We start from the raw sequence: 17,598 nt of genomic DNA, 5'->3' as shown, positions 1-17,598 counted from the left end.
GACTTCACAACACCAGCCAATGAGGCTGGAGGCATGTTCTTGTAGGCAGACAAGATGTTTCTCTATGCTTCTGAAGTCATTGTACTGCTACAATCATTAAATCATCAGTAAAGATGAATGAGCCCTTTCCAGAAGATGCCATATGTGCCCAAGCCATGACGCCACACCCACCATATTTCACAGATGAAGTGGTATGCTTTGGATCATCAGCACTTTTTCTGAATTTCTTTCTCCACACTTTTGCCTTGCTATCACTTTGTTAGAGGTTTATCTTTGTTCTTGAGCTCTACTGGCTCATCTCTGTAGTTTCTAACAAGTTGTAATGTGGCCATTCAATTTTTGACACCGATTAGAGGTTTGTATTTTGTAGTGTAGCCCTTATAATTCTGCTGTCAAAACCCCTGTGAAGAGTAGGCGATAATACTTTCACCCCTGCACAATAGAGGTTGTTGGTGGTTTCAGCAAGTTTTTTTTAGAGTTTTTCTTCACAGCTCTGATCATTTTTCTGTCATCAACTACAGTTGTTTTCCTTGGCTGAACTGGTCATTGCCAATTGCTAAGTACACCAAGAGGTTTCTTTCTTTTTTAAGATATTCCAAATTGTTGATTTTACTATGCTCAGTTTCTGTACTATGGTTTTGACTGATTCCTCTTTTCTTTCAACAGATTGCTTGCTTGCTTGCTTTTCTTCCAAGCCAGTTTGTCAATCTCCATGTTGGTTTAGGCACAATGACACCAAAGGCAGAACCCAAAGGGAAGCACAAAGGCTAACTCCAACCCTACACACTCACAGCTCTTTTATGTGTACAATCAATGCAACAGGAAACACCTGACCTGTAAGAAACACCTTTGGCAGCCAACTCTCCAATATTTATGCTCACCTGAAATGGACAGATTGAACACAAGAACTGCTATTATTCTAAAACAGTACAACATACAGTATAAGCACAGAAATACCCATAAATAAAAGGCGCCATTCTGTACTTTTGCCTCATACAGTATATGAAATGTACACAAAATGAAGGGTTAAGAGGAAAAGCCAGTAATGATGGTTAATTCATGTTTAATGCCGATTAAGGTTAATGCCGATATTAAGCCCCAATCTTGTACAGTATATGAATTTTGAGGTCAATAAACTGATAAATAAATTCCAGTTTAGTAAACTTGTCCTATGTTTTCATTCTCAGGCCATTACATTTTGCAGTTTTATTAAAAAGAAACATCAAGCACATTAAAAAGAAGATTGAAATGCTTTTATTTTGTACTTTCTGTGGTAGTATTTGACATGTTACCATCTGGTTTAGACTGAAATAAAACCTCTCTTCTTGTGCTCATAATGCATGGGGTTCCAGAGATGATGAAGTCGTTCAGTTCATTTAGTTGTTGACAGCCAAATAATCTGAAGATCATATTCAACTATTTCATAAAAGAAACCTGGGTTTTAACAACATGGATGGGCATCTTAATTATGGAGTGTTTTCTGTCCTTTGCCTGTTTGCATTTACATGCAAAAGGCCCTACAGACAACTCCTGATAATCTGGACAGGGTTGAGAAATCAAGGCCCATAAAGACCAGTGCAAAGACCTTGGAGTCTCCTATCAGGAACTCTTTGAGATCAATCAAAAGTAACAAGGTCCACCAGTTTGTACGGGAGCTAATCTATCCTGCTCATGAAACACTGTTCAAACAGACACAGCTATTTAGACAGAAACATGCTGATCAATCAGATCTTAAATTCCACCACATCTTTATCTTGCATGTATTTCATCATTCTCTTGCAGTGCTCATTTTAATAATTAGGTTTTAACGAACCCACTGTTTTGCTACCCAGGGCTTCTCCTATTTGACACAGCTGATAGACACTGACCAAGCAATACTGGGCACAGGATAAAAATGAGTGTTTGCTGGTTGTTGAAAAACTAAGAAACTGTACTGTTGCATATTTTTAAACTTTAATGCTTAAAGTTGTCATTACAAATTCATACTGTAGGTTAAACATTTTCAGAATATTTAAAAAAAAACAAGGCTCAGTGATCTATGGCATTTTTTGTCTTTTTATTTTTACAATTTCTTATGTGCGCGCTTTTCTCAGGTGGCGATCAAAGGTATACTCATGGGTTTGGAAGGGGTAGTGAAGACAACAATCTTGGGGGGAAAAAAAAGCCTTCCTGTTGTTCTGTCCTCTCTCTCAAACACGTCATGATCTCGTAACCAAGGATTATTGGCTCAGCACCATGTGTCAGTACTCGATTAAAAACAGAACTCCCCCCATTCTCCAGCGCTCTACTGATTGGATACAGGCACAAGCTTGCCTTCAATACAAATATGTGATGCTTCCTCTAATTCAGTCATACACACAAGCAGCAAAATGCCCTGTTTCCACCCTAGGCAATCACTGCTGTCCTGTAACTTTTTCAACTGCAGATCTGGCTTGCAGTTAACATTTCTTTAGACAAGCCTTTAGTGAGAGACTGAAGTAAAACAAAGCACCCTTGGGCCTTGAAATCAAAAAAGAAAAAGAAAAAAGGTGTGGGTTGTCCAAAGTCCATTAGATGATGTGCTACACTTCCACGCTTAATGCAATGTAATTTATCCGATTACTCCAGAAGAGAGACTTCATGGAAGTAAGCTCCCAGCAGCTTGGTTCCTTGAATGTAGTTGGACCTGAAAAAGAAATGCCCAATTTGTTTCCATTCTTCAAAATATATTGTCCACTTTTCCCACATGATCTACAGTATAAGCAAAATAATGAAACTATTAGGAACAAAGTTTAAAAGTCACATCCCATTTTGTATTACAATAGTAGCTTTCTGGTGTTGACTTCCTTGCTGGTGACCTTTTCCAGGTGCATCTGAATAATCTGCAGACCCCTTTCTTCACAATAATCTCTCGGTAAGAGAGCAGAACTCCTTAAAAGCTGAAAATTTGCAGCTGAATGAGATGTAGCCTTGTAACCTTTGAGCCTTGATCCATATGGCACATCCCAAGGATTATTTGCCCTAAAATGACCATTTGGAGGAACCGGAGAGCTGATACATAGACCCTCAGCCCATTCTAAGAGATCACCTGTTGATTTTCTCGTTTTGGGAATGGGCCCCGTCATCGGCAGCCCCCATCGGCAGCAGCATGACATTGCGCCCTGTGGCCTCCTGGAACGTCAGGGTGATGGGAATGCTCCCTCCCTCTCTCGTCAGGTCAGGCTCCACACCGAAGACTGGGGGATGGGAAAAAAATAAAGGAGGAAACAAAGCTCAACTACTGTTTTCTTCCAGCAGCTAGAGAACCGACCACTGTGACCGACCAGGTTTGACACTGTGATAATGACAATTTGGCACCACACTGGGTCTGTGTTGGTCTTGATCCTACGACTACAAGGTTTAAACATTGTCATACGCATTGCCTCAGACACGCAGCAGTCCGGAATAAAACTGGCGCCCCTTTCCAAGACAGATCATTGGTGGAATATTAATGGCTTTGAACAAAAACACATCTTTATAATAACCCACACAATGCACACTGCTGTTCTGACATGGACGGAAGTTCCTGTGTTGACGTCAGGATGTCTGAATCCTGGATACTGAAGAAGGTCATCTAGCACTGACCTCATTTTAACACAAGAGAAAGCTGTGAACCAGGAACATCCAACTTAACGCAAAACTGATGAAACCATATTGGGACAGCATAGAGAGATGGCTACACAATCCTCAATTTACTGGCAAACTCATATGCCTTTATAGTGGGGTTTATCCTTAATTGTGGAGAATGACACCCAGAGCACTGAGCAGAGAGACACAGTTTGGAAGACAGATGTCATGGGCCATTCTTTGATACAGGAACCCCCTGATGTAAGAGTGAGTTTGTCAGTAGCCAGGCGATGGTGCCACAACATACTCTACCTGTCTTCATGGCCTTTCTGCCAGCTATATAGTGGGGGTGGTTGAAATCAGAGACCCAGGCTTTGGCCCCGTGACCCATGGATACTCTCATCTGGTTGGGACTGCCCAGTTCAGCAAAAGTCTTCTTCAAGTGATCGCTGACCTTGAAAGACAGGACATGAAGGAAAAACGTTTTGCACGTTTGCAGCAGACGAGTCACGCTCTCCTAGGTGGATTCAACTGTTGCTCTTCGCAAACATGCTAGGCTTGAAGGTACATTAGGTCCAGCTCTTTACTGGGTGCTATTTGCCTGATGAAAAGTGGACATTTTCTGAAAAGGGATTAAAGAAAGCACAAATTCAAACCAGCAAAATAAATAAATGTTTTTTCCTGGGCTAACCAACACAGGGACTGAAATCCTGCTGTTCAGCTACCTAAAGATAAAATAAATCTAGTAATAATAGTAATAATCAAAGACTAAGATTCAAGTATGAAATACCATACAGGGCAAAGAAACTCGTGGTGGATCCCACAGTGAAAACAGTGAAAAGCAAATGGAAAAAAAAGGCATAAGTGAAAACCACAGGAAGTGCAATAAAAACAGATAAAAAGCTCTCTGTTTTCTCTTTCAGAAAAGGAGAAGTCTGGAAAAAAATACCCTGTCATGCTGTCAAAAGTGGTACAGTTTTCACCAAGTGAGATTCTTAGATCAATTATGGATCAAATGGCCTCCTCTCATCTGTAACCTTTCTTATGTTCTTCAAATAAATTCCTATATAATAAAGATAAAATGACTATCTGGTGTCTAGATGGTCATCTTTGTATACATGCATTTAGTGGTGTAAAAAACTCTTTTTACTCATGTCTGTCCACAAGGGGGTGTGAATGGTATATAAAGTTATGTTGATGCAGTACAGATACAGAAATATGAGAACATAGGAGGGTCATTTCGTAAACAGTCTAGTGCAATATGAAAAAGTGAAAAAAGAAAATACCAGAGTTTTCTTATCATGGCATGCTGCAATAATTCACATCAAGCAGCAGCTCAGTTGGATTCAAGTTCTTGGGGTCACAAATGCTTTTTTTTCCCAGTGGCTCACTGTGTAAAATGGATATTATTAAAACGACATGTTCAGTCTTGCCCCTTACCTGTTTCTCCACAACTTTGGGGTCCATGTCAGGCACTAGGCGGATGGAGAACTTCCCGATCACCTTGCGGGGAATGACGGTTTTTGCTCCTGAGGCAGAGAAAGCTCCCTCGATGCCATGCAGGGAGAGAGAGGGGTACCGCCAGCGGTGCATCAGAATTTGCTCCTGGAAGTCAACGATGACATACAAAATTCCTAATCAGTAAGTACACATACCGACATATGTATTTCTATACTTGTAAGGACCTTCCACTGTCTCTCGTTCTCTTTTTATACAATATTCTACAGTGAGTGAAAATTAAATACCTTGGACTGAAGGCAGATCCCCAGAATGATTTTTGGCACAGGTTTTTAAAACGTGATTGATTACTTTGCGCTTATGCTGCCTGATTCAACCGGATCTTTTTGCCCTTGTCATTGTTTCACTCCAGTGCATTTAATTACACCCGAGTTTTGGGAAAACAGCAGATTTATCTATTTGTCAGGCGTGTTAGGCTCACATAGAAAGAAAAAGAGACAGAGCCCCTCTGAGGAAAAAGCGTAGCTACATATTTTAACCCACTGGAACTGAATTTGAAGTATTTTTTTCTTGAAGAAAAACTTATTCCAGTGAGCTGCCTGAAAGTCGCAGATTTTTTGCTGTTTCCTGTTAATTTTAGATTAATTTTAGAGTTTTAGATATGTTAGCTCTGGCTTCATCCCTGCTACTGTTCTTCTAATCAGCACCCTGCTCCTGTGATCACCTGCACTCTGCTGGTCACACACACACAGTGCACTACCCGATATTCATGACTGTTCTTGAACAGTCAGATGGAGGGTACCTTTGTGTCATGTAGCAACTTGCAGGCTCCCACGTCTTTGGAGAATTCCTGCAGATCAAAGTCTATCTTTTCATAGAGCTTCTTTTCTTCATCTGTTAAGGGAGCCACTGCATCGTACATGCCAGGGACGAGAATTTTACCTCTCTTATCCACCAGAGACCCTGCAAAGCACAGAGGACGCCGTAATGAGATTTCAATAAAACTGAAGGAGAAGAGTTTTGCCTGCAGTTAAGGATCTTCCCCATTCTCTTCAAGTCAAGATGTCATCTGAGGAATTCACATGCGGCAGGAGAACTCCTCGTTTACACCGACATAAAACTAAATCAAAACACAGTAAATACATTCTTTATTTACATCCAGACAATTAAAAAAATGAACAATGTTTCACACTTGTGAGAAAGTGGTGTGTTCTGGGGAATCTTATTTGCTTTATAAAGCACTTACAAGGAGATGCAAGTCTTTCTTCAAGAACAAAGTGGAATTCTGCAGGTGTGAACTGAAACATTTTTGTGGAATGGGCCAAAATACCGTCTAACTTCTGTGCAGGTCTGACCAGCAGCTACAGAAAGTGTTTGGTTGAGGTTATTGCCAATAAAGGAGGTTCTACTAGTTACTAAATATAAGGGTTCACATACTTTTTTCATCAATGACCTTGATTGTTTAAACCATTTGTTCAATAAATATATGACCATTTAAAATGTTGTGTGTGTTGTTTGTTAAATAAGACTGTCTTTATTTATTATTATGACTTAGATGAAGATCAGATTACATTTTAGGAACCATTTATGCAGAAATCCAGATAATTCCAAAGGGTTCACAAACTTTTTTTCACAACCGTATTTGCTTATGGAACTGTTTAATTTAAATAATGACCATGACTGGGGCTAAAAACAGGGTTTGGGACACGGGTGGTCCTCCTACAATCAAATCCTAGTTACAGGAATTAAAAAAAACAGGTATTCTGGCAGGACTGTATTTCCCAGAACTCCAATGGCCCTCCGGGAACAGGCATACCTCTCCCGTGTCAGCACTGCCTTGCTAATTGGACGAGCATGTGTAGAGTGATCGCTGATCGGGCATCAGGTTTTCTGCAAGACCACAAGCTCAAAAGCTGGGATCACTCACCCATCAGGGCAATGAGGTCAGTCATGGCTTCATGGACTGAACCCCCAAACACTCCCGAGTGGAGGTCTTTGTCAGAGCATTCCACCTGCAGGAAACGAGAGACGCCCCATACATTACAGCCCAGGGTGAAACTGAACTTTCATACCATTCTCTCATCAAACACGCTTTTCAAAAGATCTGCTGCCCTCTGATCTTTCTTTAAGCTCCCTGGTTTCATGCACATTCAAAACACGCCCATGTCTAATGGTGTCTAATTGTACTTGGCATTAAAAGAGGCTGAAGCTAAGAAAAATAAATCACGCGGAAATTAGTTGTAACCGCAAAAGTTGTAATTGGATAAACCACCAAGCTAAATCAGTTCACCTTTTTCATCAATCTATATTGGAGATTGTTATTAATGAAACAAGGTTGGGGGGTTACACTTGAAGATCTTTAGATCTCCACAAACACTGAAAATATAGAGGAACCTTCTTCAAGAAGCCAAATATTTTAACTTGTTCAGACGTGAAGTCTTCTAAGACCAAAATCAAATCAATCAAGTCAGTATCAGCAGCGAGGATACATGGGCTTGTCAGTGGTGACAACAGTTTATATGATATCACTGCTGCTTAACCAGCTTTCATTTGCCTTAGAGGAACTGAATACTATCGGCAAACAATCGTTTTGATGCTATTTGGAACACAACCCTGATGTAATGTTTTAATTTGTAATTAATTTAACTCTGATTGCTCTGATGTACTGTAACATGATTGAATGCTTAATGATAAAACAAGTATGAAAACTACTATTTGATCATTATCTTTTTCATAAAACATTGACTACATAAACTGCATTATAAAATGTTTAATAGTACAGACACAGGCATACTGTACATACTATCAAAAAATGTTTGTTTGCCCACTATTTATTCATAATTCACTGGCTTTAATCCTAACCAACATTATTGTAAGCTGCGACAGTTTTGCTCTGTTTGATAAGCCTGTTGTAAACTACATTGACAAACAACTGAATGGAAGCACCACAAGCAAAAATATACACCCTTAAAAGGCAAGCATTTTAAATGTATTCAGTTCTAGACATACCTGTTCGAATTAATGCAAATGTATAATGCTTTGCACTGGGCAGAGGCAAGGGTAAGAACTCTTTCTTAAAAACAGTTTTCTAACCCATGTATGAAATTCCAAACATCCAGGTGTAACAACACCTTTGACACCTGTTCAAGAGACAGAGCCACACAAGCTGGGTGTGCCGCATACCTCCACAAAGAAATAGGTGATGCCCCTGAGCCCGTATGTTATACAGGGCTTCTTCTTGCCGAGCCAGTAGTTATCGGAAATGCAGACGTAGTCGACTTCCTTGAAGAAGGTGTCTTTGCGGGAGAACACCAGGTCGTCCAGCCCCTCTGAGCCAGACTCCTCCATACCTTCAAGGCAGAACTTGATGTTGATGGGCAGCTCCTGCAATTGTGAAACATAAAGCAAATCAGAAGTCAGAAGTCAGCTTCTGAATAGACAAAAACAATTTTTAGCTGGATGAGACCTCTGTTCCAGCTATAAGATGTAATTCTCATTTTCACTTGGCCCTGTGTTAAGTACTGTAACTAATTATTTTCTACTGAACTCAAGCCTATGCTCTTGAATTGCATACCTAAAGCAAGCATTAAAAGAGACATATATATATATGTCATCCTGCTATACATCCTGCTGGATTGAAGCACAGCAGTCCTGTGTCTTTCTCAACTTCCATTATACTGTATTTCCTGATTGTGAGAGTCCCTACTCCCTGAATTTAAGGGATGAGATTATTTCAGTTACCAACCTATTGTACACACATACGATTATGTAACTTCAGAGAACACTAATGTGTCATGTTGGATTATATTACTTTCATCTAAGTTCCTTATTTTACATTCATTATATTTTCTCTTGCAGTAGTCATTCATCATTCCACTTGCTTTCATGCTAAAGCCTGGAAGAGATGAGATAACGCACAGCCCTCCTCTGACGTCTCTGCTAATTGCATGTTGCACATCTTCAGAGGTCACAGGCAGAGCCTAGGCACCATCCTTACCGTTAACACAGAGTGACAGAGAGGGGTTGCAAACCCTTGCTAAACTGGCAAAACATCTTTCTCTCTGAAGCTCCAGTTTCTATTCCTCAAACACCTAGCACATTCTTAAAATTTGTAAGAGAACCGTCTCAGAATATATTAAGTTTCTGCTTTAAAGGACTGAACTCCCACAAGTACCTCTTCAGCCAGAGGTGTTCCATGCTCTGGAAGTTTGCGATCACTTCCACCTACTGGTGTGGGCTGGTATTTTAGACCAGCCCCTTCCAGACACAGCACTTAAACAGCAGCTACTATTCTGATACCAGCCACAGTTGCTTACATTGTTCTACAGGATATCATAAACTTAAAACAATGCGACACTGATGCTTTAAAAATAAATCTTCACTTGCGCTCACCCTGTGGTCCATGTGGATCCTAATGCCCCAGTATACTGACGGGGACACTATACTGTAAACAGGCGCCGTCCTTCGGATGAGACGTAAAACCGAGGTCCTGACTCTCTGTGGTCATTAAAAATCCCAGGGTGTTTCTCGAAAAGAGTAGGGGTGTAACCCCGGTGTCCTGGCCAAATTTCCCATTGGCCCTTACCAATCATGGCCTCCTAATAAGCCCCGTCTCTGAATTGGCTTCATTACTCTGCTCTCCTCCCCACTGATAGCTGATGTGTGGTGAGCGTTCTGGCGCACTATGGCTGCCGTCGCATCATCCAGGTGGATGCTGCACATTGGTGGTGGCGGAGGGGAGTCCCCATTACCTGTAAAGCGCTTTGAGTGGAGTGCCCAGAAAAGTGCTATTTAAGTGTAAGCAATTAATATAATTATAAAGTTGATTGGTAAGTTTTATTGACCTAATTTGCTCAAAGTATAATGGCTTTACCAATCATAGCCTCCTAATAATCCCCATCTATGAATTGGCTTCATTACTCTGTTCTCCTCCCCACTGATAGCTGGTGTGCCATCGCATCATCCAGGTGGGGCTACACACTGTTGGTGGAGAGGAGTCCCCATTACTTGTAAAGCGCTTTGAGTGGAGTGTCCAGAAAAATGCTATATAAGTGTAAGGAATTATTAATTATTATGAAGTAGGTGACCTTTATATAAAATTAAGACTGGAACCAGAAAATGAATTTATCATTGATGTTTCTTTGTGGTCTAAAATTACTGCTCCAGGGTGAAGACTTTATTTCACCTGTTAAAGCAGTTTTTGAATCCGGAGGCTAAGAACTGGCACTTTTCCCAGCTGCAGTTAACAAAATCCAACAGCAATTACAAATAATCAAAGAATGATAAGATTTTGGCCCGAAGCACAGCGCAAGCTGCTGAGCTTGGTGATCTGTCTTTGATATAGACAGACCTTTGCACAGCTGTCCTGCCAATGTGGCGCAATGCTGCCCTACCTGCTGTGTCTTCTGATAGGCCTCGATGCAGTTGAACCACGCCAACACTGGTCCTTTGTCGTCTGTAGAGCCGCGTCCAAACAGCTTTCCTGGGACGAAGAATACGGAGTGTTGAAATAAAAACTCAAAGTAAAGGAGTGTTAAAAGTCACCACAAACACTATATCTCCTTTAACCTTTGGTACCATTTAATGCTTTTATTTCAATGCATTAAATATAGAAGCTGTATCTTCTTCATGTTGAAGAATGTTCACAGGTTAACATGAAATTGCAGCCGATCTTCAGCTCAAGAGCAATTTAGGCGAGTTGCTTTATCCTTCAGGAAAGTGCCATCTCTGCTTCCTGTCTGGACCTGTAACATCATGTACTCAGCTGCTCTGCCTAGGGATGAATTTACTGCGCCACATGTCACCTTTATCTCCTCCATCTACTGCTATGACAAATGTCAAAGCATTTCAGGTCCTGTCATAATGTTCAAGCATTCTTACATTTCAATGCATCTTTTTTAAGGTGCTATTTTTAGGTTCTATAATGATTTTTTTAAAGAAAATGAGCTAATATGAAGCATTAAAGCATTTCTCCTAGTGGTTTCATGCAGCCAAGTAAGTGCAGGAGGCAACAGCTATCAGTCTGAACTCAAATCTTTTTTTTTCCCACTAGGGTGCATGAATGCACTGTCAGTACCATGTTTTTCAATTCAGACTTGTCAGGTTGCTTAGAACTGCCAAAAGTGGTTTTAAGAAAAGATGTTGCAATAGTAAACTACTGTACAATCAATCAGCTGTGTTGCTGTGTCACAAGACTGTGTTGAGTAAGAAGCACAAGGCCTGGAAATAATTCCAATTCAGAGCACTGTTGATAAGTTCTTTAAAATAACACTTAAAGGCACTGTAATCAGGAGGCGTATTGAAAGCAACATTTTACAACAGGTTTTTATTGTGATCTGTGCTTTGAGATGCCTCCCACAAAACTTTGGAAACCTCCACTGCACTGCATTAGTTTTGCTAATCTAATGCAATCTAATGATCCTTACACTGCCCTGTACTAAATAGTGAGTATACATTATCACAAAATAATACACAAATACATATGATTGCATAGCAAAGGAGCCACCTTTACTACTTCAGACTGGAGCTGAGTGCCGAGCTGCACAGGTGAAATTCTGCCAGAAGATATTGCCCTCGAGCTGCAACCACTGGACTTTGATCAAGTGTGTAGGACACTTAGCTCCTCCCAGGAGTGAACTCTGTCACAGCTCCCCCATGGCAGTCAGCTTAACTCAACCAGGTTTGTTTTGTTTAAAACTCTGAAATAGATTAGCATGGCTATGCAGCAATAGGATACACTTTTCACAACCATGTTGGGGTTACAAAACATAAAATCATTTAAAAAAACCTTGGTGATGAGCAGCTCAGTTTACCGCTGAAATACTTAAACAGCATGTCAAGCTGGTGTTGTGTGGAGGGTATAACAGTATTAGGACAAGAACTCATCATGAAGCTCGTGGGTTATTAGGCCTCTTCCTGAGTGACGGGTCTGGGGGCCAGTGTGTGTGAGCACAAGTGCTGGGTGTGAGGTCTGAGATACGTGAGGTGCCCAGAAACCCGCAGTGCTCAGAGGCGCGTACTGCTCCGCCATGCTATGGAGTACATCAGTCTTACCGTCTCTCTCCACCAGGGTGAAGGGCTCACTGTCCCAGCCGTCCTCGATGTGGGCAGGCTGCACGTCCAGGTGCCCGTAGATGCACACAGTCTTCTTCCCGGGGTCTGAGCCCAGCTGGCCCAGGATGATGGGCGGCAAGGGAATCTCTGCTCCATCGGGAAGCTGGGAAACAACAGAGGAATCACACGTTAATCATGGGACCCACTGTTACCCACGGGATCAAGCCAGCCAGGAACTCGGGGTATGAGGCAACCTTTGTTTATTTGATACTGAAGGCCTATAAAGTCCTATCAGTTTTTCTCTAACTTTAAACTCCGATCTGGTTTCTGGAAACCCAGGTTTGTTGAGTGAAGATCTTGCTGACTTGGCACTCACCTTTTGCTTTCCAACGTCCACGAGCTCCACTGAACCGCCCAGCCTTTCAATCTCCTTGGCGGCGATCTCCATCATCTTCCTGATCTCTCCTCTCTTCTCCGGCCAGGCCGACACGCTCTGCACAGCCACCCATTGTGCCAGCCGCTGTGCAGGGAGGAATAGGGCACAAATGAGATGCAGGTATGGTCAGATTCACAGAGAAACACGGCCAGTAAAAGGAGCAGCAGGCTGAGTACCAAATGCAGAACTATGAAAAAACAAAGCAAGTTTGGCCAATAGCTGATATAGTCACTGCCAACTGGTATATAATATATTATATATATCTAACATATATTGATTTGGTTGCACAATCCTGAATTCACAACCAGGCCTTACACACACCAAGGGGTATATTCTACACTTTTCATTCCAGAAAAGGGAAAGTCAAAGAACTGGGTTAACAACTTCAGGATGTTTACAGGCCCAGAAACTGCAGAAGGTATGTTGTTGCTTTTCAACTCTCCAAAAACTGCTTTATTTCTCATTTAGATCAAACAAAAGTACTGCCATCATTTTGAATGTATTTGGATACAAAGATATGGAGCTCAAACACAGAATTTGTTTTAGTGGAAAAAAGCATGAAACATATTTTAGAGCCTTTAAGAATCCATCCAAGCAAACTGTAAGCTGGTAAATTCAAAGAGCACTGAAAACAACCATAGAATACTGCACAATGTTTCCATAAAGCTCCTGGTCAGAAAGTTGATAAAATAATTCAAACTAGTAAAAAAAATATGCAAGAATTTTATTTCTGTACAAAATCCTACAACCTATAAGGTTCCATAAACACACTGAAGAGAAATGAAAAAGCAGCTCATTCATTGTTAAAATCTGTGTTAATATCACTATTTCCTCAAAAGTCACGCGAAGGTCCTCATCTCACAAAAGCGCGGATGTTGCACAAGTTACCGTGTTGTCAAAAAAGCACATGACTGACTTCAGCTTTTCCTTTCACACCACCTGCCAGGCGTCTACATTGCAGTGTAATAAATGAGGAGTGTGTCAGTCGAAGTGCAATTTTGTTAAGAGCAAACATCAAGATGCTACACAGCTTTGGAAATTTTCCTCAGAACAATATTTCATGGTACTGTGCAGAGCTAAATTGCTTTGTAATCTTTGTTATGTTTAGCAGTGTACAGTTACTGCTACAGCCTATCTAGCATGAAACGTCTTACCTCTACGTACACATCCTGATGCTCATCAATGTACTTGAACAAAGACTGGAGGCCAGACATCTTTTACGACAGATTAGTCAGAATTGGAGGAGAGAAAACAGCACTGTGTCAGGAGCGCAGCTGGAAAGTGAGAGAAAGCAAAACCAGATTTCTTTCCTCATTTATATATACTTGAGGATACAGCTCCACCCCTGTTTTAAAACTCCCTGCTGACACTCACAGTAACAGCCAAAGGAAAATCTCAGACCTGCAAAATTTGACAAGGCTGCTGTCTGTGGTTAAACAGTAACTTCCCTCACAGCCCGACGTGCCCAACGACCCTTAGTCTCAATTAAATCACTGATTACCTGCATGCTATCGGTACCGACAAAGAAGAGCCCATACTAGCCCCTACCAGTTTCTCCTGTCTCAGCAAGCACTTAATACCTGTAATACAAATTAATTGGACCGCAACAACAATCAGAGCACATTAAACAGTGCTGTCATCTTCAGCGCTCTCTGGTGGAGATTCTGAATTGGGGCGTCAATGAATTGTCTTGAGGTTTAATCTTCTCTTGAAATGGGATATTTTATTAAAACTGAGATGAAGGCATTTAAAGCACTAAATCATATGATAATTTCATCAAAAGAGCGCTGATGTTCTTTATTTTCTCTCACTCAAAGAGAAAGACATAATAAATCCCAAATCCCAATTGCCTCTTGGAGCAGGTTGTTACAGGGCAGGCTATAAAAATACTGTCAATGTTACACTAGGGATTCCTGAATTCTTTCATTCCTACACTACCTCAAAGGAACAGTGCATTTTTGACAGAATTAATATTTGAAGTTTAAAAACTCATTTTAAGAAACCCACTTTTGTTATCTTCTCATTTTTGAAACTCAAATTATTTGAACAAAGGTACTTCTTAAAAAACAGTGAATGTACTGAGACTACAAACATCAATCACAAAGAAAAACAAGTATAAAAAATGACAAGACTGCCCTGCAGCTGAAAATCGTCAGCAGGCACAGATGCAGATAACATGAATTGATGTAAACACAGAGGCAAACAGAAAACAGCTCATGAACATTAGAAATACTGAAAATATGGTACTGTACCTTACAGCACCAGTCAAGCACCTTTGAGTACAGTTTCACCCATGGGAGAACAAAAGTTTTGAACAGGCAGTAAAAAAAAACTGGAATTAAGCCTAAGGGAGGTAATGCCACAGCACATTAAGAAATGCTGCAGTTCTGGGAAGATCTGAGACAGCACACTTTGTGTTGTGCAACATGTAAAAAGAAGAGAATCTGCACATTAGCAGGGAGCTGAGTGAATCACAGTGTCCTACCATCCAGTAGGGAGGGAAGTGATCAGGATCCCTCATAGATCACTGGCACACTAGGACATCAGACTGCAGGCAAAGGCTCAGAGCCAGCATATCCCAGACCCAGGACAGCTGGGGTCTCTTTTAACTGCTGCGTCATACTGAGAGTGCCAATTCATCAGGATGCTTCAGTATACGTTCCCAGCATCACTACAAGTACAGTGGCTTACATCAGAATGGTTACAGAAGAGAGGAGGAGGCCATTAAGCCCATCGATAGTTAGTTGATAAATGATCCTATGATCTCATCCAGCCGTTTCTTGAAGGAAACAAGGTTTGTCGGCTGCAATCATATGGTTGGGGAGCTTGTTGCACACTCCTCCAACCTCCCATCAATTAGCCTATTCCTGTAGAACAGGCTCCCACTTCCTCTGAGCAACCAGAGAGAGGGGTGGGGAGAGGTCACTTTTCTGTGAACACAATCTAGTGAGTTCATGAACAGCACATTCATAGATTTCAAGCAGTGAAACAAAACCCTGTCAGCATTACTTTAAGACCCAGGGGCCTGATACACAGGTTTGCTGGAAGCTATTTACTGTGCCTATCATCCAGCTGAGTTTCCTGTTCCTCAGAGAAAGATCACCTGTTTTTGTACATGCACAGCTCACTGCAAATGAGCAACTGGGGAAATGGGGCTGAATGATGCAAATAACACACTGAAAACAAATTAAAGACACATTTAAGATAACAATGCCTCCGCTGGTATTATCTGTATCTATTACACCAATAAATGTATTTCATACACGTAGCTACTGGTCAATCTCCTGACTTCTCTCAGGTCCTTGCCATTTCTGACTTTTTTTCCACAAAATAATTTGACGAGCTTTACTGAGAAGTCCAGCCAGCAGTCCTGTAGTGTTGTAAAAAAGGAGCTTAAATCATGAAATTGGAGGAACAGGCGGACATTTGTCGGCTTTTGTTTTGTTTTTTTAACCGTCCTCCGAGCCACCCCGAAAACTGAAAAAGCTGATGACCCGCTAGGTAGACCTTCATCTGGTTAGGTGTGTAGGACTGCATACTCCACGCATTTAGCTCGTATTTAAATTGTACAGATTACAATTGCATGGGTTTAAATTTAGACGTCTACACTCAGCAAATAGTGAAATACAGAAATAATAAACCACCATTAAGATGAGTTCTGCCACCTGAAGAAATGAAACCACCGAGTGGAACCGATCTTGCTAAATACAAATGCACGGTAACAAGCAGTTACCGTGTCATTTAACAGCAGTTCTTGATAAATTCGTAACATTTCGCCCCTATAGTACAGAGGTACTTTCACACCTAGACCCCAAATGCATCTATGCCAAAAAACTGAAACTTGTAGAAGAAAACACTCTGTTCTTTGAATGGCGGAGACCCATCCCACTGAGCAACACTTAGTCATCCTCAAGTCCAAGTTCTCTGCCCGGCCTGGTGTCTTCCACTCGCAGCACAGACTTCACAGTAAGAGCACCCGCTACTGTAACACCTCACATCCTCTTCTGCAGTCTAGTCTTTGTCGGCACCACAGCATCAGAAACTACACGCTGCACTTAAAGCCATAAAGCAGATTTTTTTTTTACATTGTCTTTGACATTTGGTAATAACAGTACACGGTGTATCAGTATAGTTCAAGATAAAACCGGTACAGCACGTGTGGTTTACTTTATTAATGTTGCGCACTGAAGATGAATTCATGTCTATTATTATAATATCAGCTCGCTTTATACAATATTAATCAGAACTATCTTTCATTACTCACCCAGCAACACACCATCAAGTTACAAGAAGGAAAAGACACGTGATGCTGCCTGTTTAGCATAAACTCCCACCCCTTACGTGACGATCGCCAGCCTAGGCGACTGACAGCTGCTTTAGCCTATTGAAACACCACAACGGCAGTAAGCATTTTTACCCACATAGTCTTAATTGTAATTACTGGGAGAATTTCATTTAGAACAGTAGGTTTCCAGGTATATGGAAAATAATTTGAAATACATATTTACTGGTTAAGTGAAGGGTGGCATGGTGGTGCAGTGGATGGCATTGCTGCCTCTCAGTGCTGGTGTCCTGGGTTTCTGGAGTGCTATCTGTGTGGAGTTTGTATGTTCTCTCCGTGTTTATGTGGGTTTCCTCCAGGTGCTCCAGTTTCCTCCAACAGTCCAGAGACATAGCGGCACGTTAATTGGCTTCTAAGAAAACTGTCTATGGGGTGAGTGTAAGAGTATCTGTGTGTGCACTGCAAGGGACTGGAGTCCAGGCTGTATTCTGCTTTGTGCCTGTTGCTTGCCAGGATGGGTACTGCCTCTCCCCTGAATCTGTATTGAATAAAGCAGTTAGAAAATGAATGAATACACCTAATGGATGGACTTGACTAGCCCACTAGTAAAGTCTGTCTATTACATTAATCCATTTTCTAACCCAGAGTGACCCAGGTGCAAAGAGTCTGCGACAGTAATTCCTCACCAGTCAGTGAGTCGTTCATGGCAAAAAGCAAAAGATTTGTGTGATGGCACTTCATCTACACCTTCTTAACACTAAGGGGAAGCATTAAAAAAGGCCAA

At 41.3% G+C, this 17,598-nt stretch overlaps 1 protein-coding gene across 1 annotated transcript; it reads right to left on the bottom strand.

Moving 5' to 3' along the window:
• Positions 1 to 1,943: 1,943 nt before the first annotated feature.
• On the bottom strand, positions 1,944 to 16,836 carry cndp2 (carnosine dipeptidase 2). The gene is made up of 12 exons (XM_088928701.1): positions 16,797 to 16,836; positions 13,687 to 13,806; positions 12,473 to 12,616; positions 12,097 to 12,259; positions 10,437 to 10,525; positions 8,227 to 8,427; positions 6,971 to 7,055; positions 5,846 to 6,006; positions 5,026 to 5,190; positions 3,898 to 4,039; positions 3,068 to 3,215; positions 1,944 to 2,665 (listed from the first exon to the last, which is right to left on the bottom strand). The coding sequence occupies exons 2-12, from the start codon at positions 13,744 to 13,746 to the stop codon at positions 2,599 to 2,601; spliced, it is 1,425 nt and encodes a 474-aa protein (XP_088784827.1). The 5' UTR covers positions 13,747 to 13,806; positions 16,797 to 16,836; the 3' UTR covers positions 1,944 to 2,598.
• Positions 16,837 to 17,598: the final 762 nt, after the last annotated feature.

Source organism: Atractosteus spatula, chromosome 12 (assembly GCF_055471065.1).
Source record: "Atractosteus spatula isolate fAtrSpa1 chromosome 12, fAtrSpa1.hap1, whole genome shotgun sequence".
In the NCBI taxonomy this organism is placed as follows: Eukaryota; Metazoa; Chordata; class Actinopteri; order Semionotiformes; family Lepisosteidae; genus Atractosteus; species Atractosteus spatula.
Note: the sequence above shows the minus strand (reverse complement) of the source record. Positions and strands in the feature narration are given on the sequence as shown.

Bases quoted from the DNA above. Each gene is read 5' to 3' on its own strand.
- cndp2 (XM_088928701.1), bottom strand. From the start codon at position 13,746: ATGTCTGGCCTCCAGTCTTTGTTCAAGTACATTGATGAGCATCAGGAT. The intron at 7,056-8,226 runs GTATGCGGCACA...CGTTTCCTGCAG, and splicing joins TCACCTATTTCTTTGTGGAG to GTGGAATGCTCTGACAAAGA. The intron at 4,040-5,025 runs GTAAGGGGCAAG...CTGTCTTTCAAG, and splicing joins CCAAAGTTGTGGAGAAACAG to GTCAGCGATCACTTGAAGAA.